This window comes from Haplochromis burtoni, unplaced genomic scaffold (assembly GCF_018398535.1).
Source record: "Haplochromis burtoni strain Fernald_Lab_line unplaced genomic scaffold, NCSU_Asbu1 Contig_40, whole genome shotgun sequence".
Lineage (NCBI taxonomy): Eukaryota > Metazoa > Chordata > Actinopteri > Cichliformes > Cichlidae > Haplochromis > Haplochromis burtoni.
This window is the reverse complement of record NW_024582401.1, coordinates 2,333,151-2,345,777: the sequence shown is the minus strand read 5'-3', so window position 1 is coordinate 2,345,777 and position 12,627 is coordinate 2,333,151. Positions and strand designations below refer to the sequence as shown.

Below are 12,627 nucleotides of genomic sequence, written 5' to 3'. Positions count from 1 at the left end.
GCGTTTCAGTAGTGTGTGTGAGAGCGTTTCAGTAGTGTGTGTGAGAGCGTTTCAGTTGTGTGTGTGAGAGCGTTTCAGTTGTGCGTGTAGAGCGTTCATAGTGGAAGGTTTCAGTAGTGCGTGTGAGAGCGTTTCAGTATGGTGTGTGAGAGCGTTTCAGTAGTGCGTGTGAGAGCGTTTCAGTCTGTGTGTGAGAGCGTTTAGTAGTGTGTGTTTGAGAGCGTTTCAGTTACGGTGTGTGAGAGCTAATTTCAGTAGTGGTGTGAGAGCGTTTCAGTAGTGTGTGTGAGAGCGTTTCAGTAGTGTGTGTGAGAGCGTTTCAGTAGTGTGTGTGAGAGCGTTTCAGTAGTGTGTGTGAGAGCGTTTCAGTTGTGTGTGTGAGAGCTATAAATTTCAGTAGTGTGTGTGAGAGCGTTTCAGTTGTGTGTGTGAGAGCGTTTCAGTATGTGTGTGTGAGAGCGTTTCAGTTGTGTGTGTGAGAGCGTAAAATTTCAGTAGTGTGTGTGAGAGCGTTTCAGTAGTGCGTGTGAGAGCGTTTCAGTAGTGTGTGTGAGAGCGTTTCAGTTGTGTGTGTGAGAGCTAAAATTTCAGTAGTGTGTGTGAGAGCGTTTCAGTAATAATGTCCCTTACGGCACCTCATAAATCGTGGTGCCTGTGATACTAAAAAAAGTTGATAAAGCAGGGTTGAATTTAGGGACTCGCTACTTTGTGGTTTGTAAGACCTTCTGTATACGTGAGTAACACGACTACTTTAAAAACATTAACAGACCAACTGTTAAAAGACATTGCCCAATCTTTCAAGGCGAGCCTTGACAAATTAGAGGTCATGAAAGCTGCGTTCATGTTATGCAGCCATGTGAAAAATAACATTCAGTGTTGTGAAAAACTAAGCCCAACCCATGATCCAGTAGCTTGTAGAACCAACTTCAGCAGCAATAACTTGAATTAATCATTTTTTGTACATTATCAGCATCCCACATCGCTGTGGAAGAATCTTGGATCACTCCTGGCAAAAGACTGTGCTGTAGATTTGGGATCATTGACCTGTTGAATGATTCAATTTCAGTCGAGCTTTAGCCTTCGGACACATGGCCTCTAGAATATGCAGAGAAGTTCATGGTGAACATAATGACTGCAAGGTGCTCAGAACCCGTGGCTGCAATAGGCAACATAGGATGAATTTGCTTTGATATTCACTCCTGGGAAGATCGTGGCATTATATTAACACATGCTTGAATGCTAAAACTGCTTAAACGTCTGCTTTTATAGAGGGCTTGATGATGATCAGTTAGGCCAGGGGTGTCCAACTCCAGGCCTCGAGGGCCAGTGGGTTTTAGATGTGTCCTTGATCCAACACAGCTGATTTAAAGGCTAAATTACCTCCTCAACATGTCTTGAAGTTCACCAGAAACCTGGTAATGAACTAATCATTTGAATCAGGTGTGTTGACCCAGGGTGATATCTAAAACCTGCAGGACACCAGCCCTTGAGGCCTGGAGTTGGACACCCTTGAGTTAAGAAAATGCATCTAATTAGCAGCACCTGGATGCCACTTCTCCACTTAATTCCTATGGAAACAGTAAAGGTGTACCTAGTTTTAATAGGACTGCATATCTGCGTATTTCTGAACTCCAGACTGATTGACTTCAGGACTACAGAGCTAAAATTACATCACTGACAAGTCCACTTTTAAAAATCCAGTAAGGGTTTACATTTATTAAAATTTGCAAACTTATCTTCCTAAATTGGGTGAGATTATATTTGTTTTCTCTGATATCTAAAAACTGATGCATGTGGACATTTTTAGGCTGGGCGAGGCCAGTGGAAAACCACCAACTCCAGAAGTCTCACTGCAGTGCTCTGTCCGTGTTTGGAAAATGAGAAAATTTGACAAATTAATCCAAGTTTAGCAAAAGCTTAATTATCTGGTTTACAAGAGCAAAACACAGAACAATAAGGTCAACTATATCACTCTTGTGCACACCCTAAGACTTTTTAAATAGCATTTACAGTGGCTGCACTTGGCCTCTGCCACAGCGGAAAGGGAGTTTCATGTCGTTATGAGGACGGGAGGTCAACAGATACCAAGGCGAACAGGAAGCAACCAATCCCTATGTGAAATAAGGCTTATATCTTTCGTGTGTTGTCACAACTTCCCCAAACATAGACCATACACGACTTCCCTTCAATACACTTGAGGGATGTAGTCAGGGACTTGAGCATTGGCTGTACTTTATGGAACAATTAAAGATATCTGGACAAGCTTGCACTACAAACCCAGGTCAAGCATATCAGTTTGTACCGCATGTAACACAGAAGAGTCCTGGAGGCAATAATACATGCATTTGGTTTGGTAACAGTCATATAACTGTCAGGTTCTCAAAACCCTGATGTTATCCAAAGCACTTTGTTAGCTCTGAATGGATTGGATATACTGATTTAAACATAAAAATGATGTGATGCTGTTTAACTCAAGTCTACAGTATGCTTTAAAAAGAACAAAACAATCCCCACCTTTTGGCATGGTTATCTGACATCCCAAGTCATAGTCCTGGTGTAAACGGGAGAAGGCCACTTCCTGTAGCCGGGCCCTCTCCAGCTCTGACAGGCTTTGGATGGCAACTGGCATCAGACGCACGCTCCGCCCCGACAGGCTGCTCCAGGTGAAATCCCCCTGGGAAGAACAAGTGAGACAAAACTTATACCAAAAGGAATATTAACAGTATGGGAACATGGAACCATTTCATGTCATTTTACATTGCATTGCTGATTTTTATCGGTTTTCATATAAAGATGCACCAATTTTCAATTTTTATGTTGCAAGTCCAGGTCAGAGAAGTTACGACATAAGTTATCATATGGTTAGGATTAGGGCTGCGTTTGGGGGTTAAATGCCATCCTGTCAGTATCTATGTGTATCGAATATGGTTCCTCGTCAGGTAACTCGATTGTTGATTGAACCCTCCAGTGACAATCCTGTTCTTAACTTTATTCACTTTCCATATAGTATGTTTTCATATGATAGGAGATACAAGTGAATCAAGCAGTTAGCTCAGTGGCTGCATGCCTTTTCTCCTGTCTTCCTCTCCTCTTTCCTATTAAAAAGGAGTTTTTCCTTCCACCTGTCTCCGAGCGCTTGCTCAAAAGAGGTTGCCCGATTGTTGAAGTTTTCTCTGTATTTCTATAGGCTCTTTACCCTACAATATAAAGCACAGATTGTTTTGGTGATTTGGTGCTATATAAATAAAATTGCATCGTTAAAATATCTTCTATAATTTTGGTGCGCTCCATGTCTGCTTCCACCTCACTAATCTTGCCAACTAACGCTCACTTCACCGGGTTTTCCTCTCCTGCTTCACAAAGCACACTTTAGCAATGCAAAACAGAGCTGTTCTTCTTTGATGTGGTCAGCCAACTTGTGATGAAGTCGGGCTCACAGACGCAAAGAGCCAGGCAGCAGCAAACTGCAGAAAAGAAGCAGAGGTGTGAGGTGTGGACTAATTTGTAGATTTACAGAAGGCTTTAATCTATTCCAGGAGAAAGACCTCTAAAACCTTTTTACTTGGGTAAAATGTCTTGATCCCTGATTGCGTATGGAAATAATTAAGTCTTATGGGACTTAGTTTATTTAGCACCAAATGTTTAAAAACTAATGAATGTGAAGCTGATTAAACCTACTGTACTGCTGATGTAGCCTACAAAGACGAATAAAGACACCACGTGCTTTGGAAGACACTCCTCTATTCTAGTTCTAAGGAGCAATTGGGGACATCTTAAGCTGGCCCTATACTGATGGATCTACAATATGTGCCCTGGATTCAAAATGAGCATATTTACCTTCCAGGTTGGGCTTTATCTGCGATCAGGATGAAACTGAACTGATGTAAAACGTAATTAAATACTGGAGATTCTGAGACAGCATTGGTTTTGAACGTTTCAGCCACCCGAATATCAATTCATGCATTCCTCTGTGTCAATTTACCTAATGCCTTAACCAGACTGATGGCTTAACAGTGTGCAATGTGTCTGCATTTATGCAAGAATGAGCATTTTCTTTTTCTTATTAGATCCCTGTTTAAATTTTCATCTGATTGATGTTTACCCATGGTATGTAGAAGAAAAATGAGACACCATGAAGACTTAACTTTTCATATTTGGGCCTCTATCAACAATATTTTCCTGAAGCCATTCAACCCTCCCTGCTGTCAGCTCGCTTGTTATTTGACCCCAGTCAGTGCAGTGAGGCAACAGAGCCATCATTCAGCCATGGAAGGAAAACATGATGTGGATACAGGCAACCTGGAGAGCCAAATGACTTTGTGTGCGAGTGAGCGAGTGAAGCGAGTTGCATGTTGCCCCCCTTTCAGAAAGCATTTTATCCAGCACAGCTGTTCTGCATATTTTTTGTCAGTGCACGCCTGTGTACCGCCATTCCTTATCGCTGACTGAGGAAACCCTTTTTCAGCCCGCTTCACTTCAGAGGGCACACACATACAACAAAAGAAAAGACAAGCTGTTGGAACGATGTTATAAAAAAAAAGTAAAGAAAAAGAAAGAGGTCTGTCCTCGGTCGAGCTGGTTCTGCTCAGCAGGATCTCTGAACAAGACGGATGAGCTTCGGCTCTTAAGTGTCGAAAACTGTGGAATGCTGACAGAAAAGCCGAGGGAGGGAGACCAAGTCCTGCTATCACTGCTGGACTCTGGTTTATACCTTTGAATGAATGACACACAGGCCGTCAGCTCACTGTTACCAAAGTGCCTTGAACAATTCAACTCGTAAATAAGATAATATGTTGTGTATGTGCATTTATAGTAGTAAAAGTACATTATAGGGCTGTATTATCTGCCAATATTAGCGCTATTAGCCAATTCATCGGTATCACGTTTATAATAGGCGATTAATAAAAAAGAGACAAAAGAAACACCCTTCAGCTTTGTTTTGAGAAAGTCTCTCTAAATTTGTATTTAATATTCGTTGTAGAAAATTAAAATTTTAACTTTAAAACACACACTGGGTTTAGGGAGTTTTGGTCTTCAAACCATGACAGTAGATGTAGTGATCCTAATCAAGAGAATATGTCAGTGAAAGAGGTTTTATTCTTTGCAGAATATGAATTCCACACTGACCACATTTGACCATATTATTTCCTATTAAGCTGAACATGCCAGCACGCCAAAATACGCTCAGAAAATAGCAAAGTTACACAATAGTGTTGTTCAATAGTGTTGAACACAGGACAGGACAATCTGTCCAACACTTTGCTCAAAGAATTCAAGATTGCAGAAGACATGCTTACTTCAGCATAATACGCTAATACTTGTAAGAGTGTAAACGAGTAAGTAAATAACTATAAATAACAAATATAAATCTGTTTGTTTAATGTGTCCAAAAGAAAAAAAAACATAGTAAATGTGCGTTGAATTTTCTTACCATCTACATCATTAAAAAACTTTCTTTTTAACCATAATTCCAACTTGATGCTCTTGCTCATGGTTGGCCACTCTTCTGGCCAACAATGATTGAATATGTCCCAACCAAAACTGGTGCACCAGCATCAATTCTATTTATTTACACTGCATGTTTCTTTAAATTAATAGTAACTTTTAATTATTTTAGTATTTTCCATGCTTAAATAACATTGAGGTAAAGGAATACCAATTCCTTGGTGATGATATTCATCCATCTGATATCCATCTGTAGAATAGTAAGTCCATTCAGGGCACAAAAATCCAAGAAAAAAAGCTCAATGTTTACGTCAGTTATTACCCCTCCCCGTTGTGCACCAAAGTCTGCTAATTATGGGGAAAAAAAGATACAACATGTTTGAAAACTATTTTTTCACATTAGTGTTCAACCATAAAGAGCAAAAAAATACTGGGTTGGAATCCATTTTGGCCTTAAAGAGCCAGCACCAAGTTTAACCAAATCAGACATCCAACTGGACTTCAGAGCAACAGACATAACTAACAGCCATAGTTTTTGCATGTAAAAGTCAAGCTCAGGGGATATCATTACACCAATTTCCAGCCTTCCTATTATACTTACTATTTAGTCAAACTTGCAAAAACAGCGGCTGGACACGTGTTGGCAATTTGCCTGAGTTACAGCAGTCAGTCTGAGTCAGACCACAATTGTTTGGAGACAGGTGCCAATCACCTTTTAGTCTAGCATAACTGAATCATGAGCAGCTTTAGCCTGTGCACAGCTGATGCAAGCCACTTTGCAAGCCACCTCTTACCCCAGCTCCTTCTGTCATGCTGGCTTGTATTGTAAAGCCTCCAATTGGCTGTTTGCTGGAATGGCTGGGCAGATATAATCAGATAATTTAAAGTTTAACGGGTGCTATTTACTACTTTTTTGTTGTTGTTGTTGTTTCAGCAGAAATGACTGAATATATTATGTGAAGGAAGAAGAAAGACAAGGATTAGTATGAGACCAAGCATCAAGAGATTTTTAAGTGTGCAGGCCTTAGTTTAATGCTTCTGTTAAGGACTGGATTCAGCAAATGCTATGCTATCAGTTTTACTGCTGCTTTGTGCTCCCATCTGACAGATTTTACCCTGGAAAGATTAATGACTCTGCTGACTGGGCCAGCACTATGCAGTTAGATGACTAATACCATTTGGACATATACTGAACTGCAGCATGTGGTTTCTGTTCTATTTTAGACAATGGGACAAATGGCGCAAAACCTCAGGCAATAGACTATGTCAGTTTCCTTGGCAACACATACATACAGAACTCAAAAGAGCCAGGAAGTGAGAGAAATATTACTATGGTAACGCACCTGGAAGATACACACACGCATGCACGCACTCAGGCACTGGAACACTTGGTGCTATGATGCACTGCGTAAATCATTAGATGCCATGACCATGGTGAAACAGTTATGATAACCCTGCAAATGTGCACTCACAATGTGATGTTAATTAAATGCATCATGAAAGTTATACAGAATGTGTAAAGGTATGTTTAGTGGCACATAACATAAAGACTGGGGTTATAATAATTGATGCTCTACTGGATTGTTTTTGCATTACTGGATCATTTTGGTCATTATATATTCCTATAATTTACTAAATAATACACAACATGACTTGCTCTTTGCTCAGTCTAGTACCACAACCAAACATCACTTGGACCAGACCACAGGTACTTTTGGTGACTCATTCTAGTTTTTTTTGTGTTTTTTTTGGGAGGGGGGGTTCAAAGAAAATATGTCTCACAGAATTCTGTCATCTGTGATCGATTTACTACAGGACAATCCCCTAACTCCCATTTGTTGGTCTCACGATAAAAACTACTTTGCAAAATCAGGGCATAGTCACGTGCTAGGTTCAGAGACTCACTGTAGAAACACATTTTTAAATTATATCATTAATAAGAATTGTGTGTGTCCCTGGATACATGCATGAGTGCATGCAGAATCTGAGCACTGCAACTCCACCTACAATACCACAGAGGCATCAGTGTGACCATTCTTGGCCTCAAGCAAGTGGCATTACAAAAACTGCTGTAGCTTTCTTTTTTTTTTCATTGGTTTCCCATTGACTTGTGACCGTGTGTCATCAATGAAATGTATGCATACACATGTCCACAAGGGCTACTGACAGTGTCCTTAGTATAAGAGGCTGAATGTTAAGGACTGAGTGTCTCTCTACATACCCTTGTTCATATTTCAGTTGTGTGGTTTTATTTATTTTATCATGATAAGTCTTTTTAGATTCAACACACAACTGACAGACAAATAAAGCACGATATTTAAAAACGCACTCATTTCTAAGGATGGGGGGGGCACCCAATATCAATATTTTAATAAATTAAAACACTCTGGGAATGAGAGGGCTCATCTCATGAATCACCATGCTGAGAGCAAAGATTTAGCCTAGCAAACTTACATTAACCTCCTAGGACCCCCCCCCCCCCCCCCCCCCCCCCCCCCCCCCCCCCCCCCCCCCCCCCCCCACCCCCCCCCCCCTGGCGTCCACATATGTGGACATCACATTTTGAGTTGCCTAGACCAAAATACTAAATTTTGCTCTACAAGGGCCTGATATCCACTTACGAGAACATTATACGACCACTGTCCTATCAAAATTTAAAGCGAATGTCCTCATATGTGGATATCATTTTTCTCAGAAACAAAATCAGGTAAAAATAAAAAATCGAGTATTTCTTTGTTTTTACATTCATCAGGTCCCAATCAGCCCAAATAGCAAAGAGACATTAAAAATGCATCCCAAGAAAGAGTTCGGATCTTAGGAGGTTAAATTGGTTCAACTGAAAAACCATCCAGCACTGGACATACTTAGCTTGCTCTGAATTAGGAAGTAACTTTGGATAACATCTCAGTCACACAAGTAAAAATAGGACATTAACTTCCTTGCATCAATATAAATAAAAGTCGATGTTTGCCTGGTGATTGTATTTTTTTCCCACATTCTGCGACCGGCTACAGCTTGTGGTGACTGAATGGTTGCCCAGAGTTTAAGGATGTTGCAACTAGAGCAGGGCGATATGGCCAAAAATATTTATCACGATATATATTTGAAAATTTGCGATAACGATATAACTCGACGATATAATTGATGCGAGACAAAATACAACTCCACAACATTACTAGCGCAAAAAGACAACCTTCCATTTATTTTCACTTAAACAAGAAGCTGGTTTTTATGTACATTAAAGCTTTATAAAAATGTAACAGTGCAAATGCAAATTCCTTGCTGAAAGTTTAACCAAAAGGCATTTCCAGTAGAAATGGGCTGACATATCCTGAGCATAACCATGTATAATATCCACTGAAGTTAAAAAGAGGTGCTTTGCAACATTAAACTGCAGTGTGCAGTACGTATTTTTCGGACCATAAGGTGCACGGGATTATAAGGCACATTAAGCGAAACAAAGCAGTCAGATAAATCAAACTTTATTAAACTCATTCTTCTTGCTTCCTCCACTTCTGTACCATTGATTCATTAATGTTGAATTCTCTGGCAGCTGCTCTATTCCCATGTTGTTGCAGTATATTAATGACTAACCTCGTATTGTGGATGGATTATCTCAGTTGTTCTCCTGACTGAAGTTTGGTCCGTTTACAGCATCCTGCCATGCGATTGCATTTGTCTCTAACCATGAAACCTTCACGTTAACTTTTATAAGTGGAAAAGTGTTAGTGTTCGTCCTCCAGCTTCACTGTTTATGTTATGCTAACATAGCTGTGTCGCTAGCGATCACGTAGCACATCATTATATACCAGCTAGCCCAACTTCAGTAACCCTACAAACGTCACTGCTGTTTAGTTTCCTGTCTTCATTTATGTTGGAAGTGATAGCAGAGCTGTACGTTTGAATTTTTCAGAAATCTCTGTCAGAACATGCTATATCATGCTTAGGTAACTAGCGAAACTAGCGAGCTAACTTCCGCTAGCTTCCTGCTAACTTCTAACTCCGTTAAATGTAATAACTTTTGTTTTCATGGATGCCTGGAAGTTAAACTTCATAGTTACACCTGGTAAAGCAGCAATGCTGATCGTTTTATTAAAGATGAAAGAATTTAGACAGTTTTTAACTCTAAGTGATGCTGCAGTGTTGTTTGACCTGAAGCATACGGAGTTTAGGACCCAGATTACTCCCAGATTTAAGAGCATCTTAGTCCGACAAATATGACAATAACGACGGCCGCTTGCATGTTCTGCAAAAAAATGTGCTTTGTTGTGTATCTGACGGACAAACACCAAACCAGTTCCACATCACGGAAGTTGCACCATTTTTACAAACCAATTCTGGTTCATCTGTTTCACTCAACAATCGGCCATGTGCGTATGAAAACAAAGGCACTGCGCATGCGCGTTTTACTCCCATTCTATCGCGATATTTCATTTTCCTATCGTTGCCTAACATTATACCGGTATTACCGTGAACGGTATAATATGGCCCAGCCCTAGTTGCAACATCCTTAAACTCTGGGCAACCATTCAGTGCTCACCCACTTTTGATCCGAAGGTGATTGCACAGGTCACCTGAAAGAAGCCAACTTTTCTGCAAATAGTTGGAGTCTGACTTGGAATGACTGTAATCACTATCAAAAATGTCAAAGCTTTGTAGATAATTGCTGCCTAATTGCCAACAGATTGCCAACATGTTGCCATCAGTCTTAATGAGTCCTTGTCAACTAGCACAAGTGAAGAGACTCAACTCGGCTGGTTGCCGGCTGGTTGTATTCCGGTTATATTCCTGTAGAACATGAAGGTTGCTGAGTGCGAATGTAATAGTTGTGTGGATGCTTTAAGCATCCACACTATTGAGTTCCTCTTGGGACTTCCGTACACTTTTTGGCACTTAACTACTTCCGCAATTTTCAGCTGATTTTCACCGTTCAAATTTTAAAATATTCTGCTATTTCTGCTAATTCCTGCTATGTCTTTTGGTATTTTTCACTATTATACTTTTTAAAATATTAAGCTTAATTTGTCCCATTGAAATGAATGGGAAACTTCTGCAATTCTGCTAAAATTTGCTTGTTTCTGAAACTTAACTACTTCCTCATATTTTCACGTAGAACAACCATTCAAACTTTAAAATGTTCTCAAATTATTAGGCTATTCAGGTATGATTCAGCTTTTTCAAATCTTTTACCGTTTTACATTTATGCCTCTTAAAGTTTTCAGTTGCAAAATTGTGATTTTTCACAAAATACATACGTTGTTATGGTTGCTATGCACTTGGCTTCCAGTGTGCCACTGAAGGTTTTGCAGTCTTCTCTTCATGTCCGAACAACTTCTTGCTACTTGCTCAATCTTCACTCAACTTCCACAAATTATACATCAAAACGTAGGTATTTTTGCTGGGTTTCCGAAAATGTCACTATCATTGTTGTGGGATTTATAGAATTTTGGCAAATCTCCTCAGACCAACACAAAGTCGCAAAACTCTCCATAGAAAGTCAATGGAGAGCTTGTTCAAAATCACCGCTTGATTTCTGTAATGGAATCGTCATATCTCCTTAACGAAGCAAAGTTAAGACATAAGGCTTGTCCCAGTATATCTTCAGACACTCCTGACGCTCACAATTCAAGAATTATTTTCTCACCTATTACCGTTCTGAAATGAGTTAGACTTGTTTGAGGGTAGGAAATTCGTCCTTCGCTCAGATTTCTTCAGATTTCAAACTCTGGAAATGAACCACTTTTTTCTCTCGTCATATCTTTTTAATGGATTTCCACAGAGACCTGAAAATTTCCATGATTGTTCACCAAAGCCTGCTGTCTCTTACGGTGAAAGAATGATATTGATACTCCAAATAGATTTAGAGTTAGAAAGCGTTGTTTGAGGGCAAGTCAAGGCAGTTTTTGCTTTGCTCTACTCAGTTATGGTGCATTAGAAGTCAATAATCTTTAATAATTCATATTTTAATGATAAATTGTCAACACTTTAAGATTCCCCCATCTCTTCTGAACAAAACGGTGTAAGAATGACCGTTCTAGCCCCTACGGTTAGGAAATTATGGTCATTTCTTTGAGGGGAGTCGTCATTATGAGAAATAGACTGCAAAAATCCTGTGTCTCTCTGTGCTGCGTGCACCTGTTTTGGCGGGAAAAAGTGCACAGGCTCTCTGATTGGTGGATTCAAATTCAGCAGCTCCAAGGCTGCTTGACTGAGCTAGAAACTTACTTCTGTGTGTGTGTGTGTGGTTGGTGTGTGTGTGTGTGTGTGTGTGTGTGTGTGGGGAGAGAGAGAGAGAGAGAGAGAGAGAGAGAGGAAGCCTTTTTATGGGATGATCTCATTGTAAGATTCAAATTCAATATATTTAGACTGGTTGACTGAATTGGATCTTGTGTGTGTTCTCTCTGTGCATGTGTGTTTCCATTATGTGTCATATTTGTGATTGTGTGGCTGTTATAATTTTTTTTGCCAATTTTTTTTCATTTAACAAGTATATTTGAGGGACCCTTCAGCATGTTCAGCATTTTTTCAGCTGTCCATTTTGCTTTTCCAATTTTTCTGTTTAAGTTATTACTATTGTGCTAAATCATACTATTTCTGCTATTTTATAAGATTTGTGCTAAATATAGTATTTCTGTCAAATTATAGTATTTGTGCTAAAACATAGTATTGATTTAAAATTACAATATTCATAGTTCATCACAGTGTCTCTGGTAAATCACAGTATTTCTGCTCTGTTGTACTATTTTTCTAAATCATAGTGTTTCTGTAATGCTTAAGTATTTTTGGCTAAATATATTCTTTCTGTTATCTTATACTATTTCTCCTAAATTCTTGTATTTTCCTCTAAGATATTGCAGTTCTGCTAAGTTATTCCATTTTAGCAAAGTTCCTTTGCTTCTGCAAAGTTTTTACAATTTCTGCAACTTTTCAGCTTTTTCAGCTAGTTTTTGCATACAGCTTCAGCTTTAAAGCATCCACACTGCATTTTCGCAGGAAATGCAAATCTTTCTAGTTAATTTTGAATTTCTGTTAAATGTGATTTTTTGTCAATGTAAACAGCAAGAGACACGTGATTTTTGAAAATGTATTACATTTCATTGCTGTACTATCAAAAGCAGATTGCATGTAGTTACTATCTTGGTCCCATTCAATCGCAGACTGATATCAGACTGACTTATTGCA

At 39.4% G+C, this 12,627-nt stretch overlaps 1 protein-coding gene across 4 annotated transcripts in view; it reads right to left on the bottom strand.

Annotated features, from left to right (window-relative positions):
- LOC102291205 (rho GTPase-activating protein 6) overlaps positions 1 to 12,627 on the bottom strand; it is a 132,839-nt gene that overhangs the window by 28,541 nt on the left and 91,671 nt on the right. For all 4 annotated transcript variants that reach the window (XM_042219962.1, XM_042219961.1, XM_042219963.1 and 1 more), the window contains exon 2: positions 2,515 to 2,674. In XM_042219962.1, the coding sequence (XP_042075896.1) occupies positions 2,515 to 2,674 (160 nt within the window). The remainder of the gene's footprint in view (positions 1 to 2,514; positions 2,675 to 12,627) is intronic.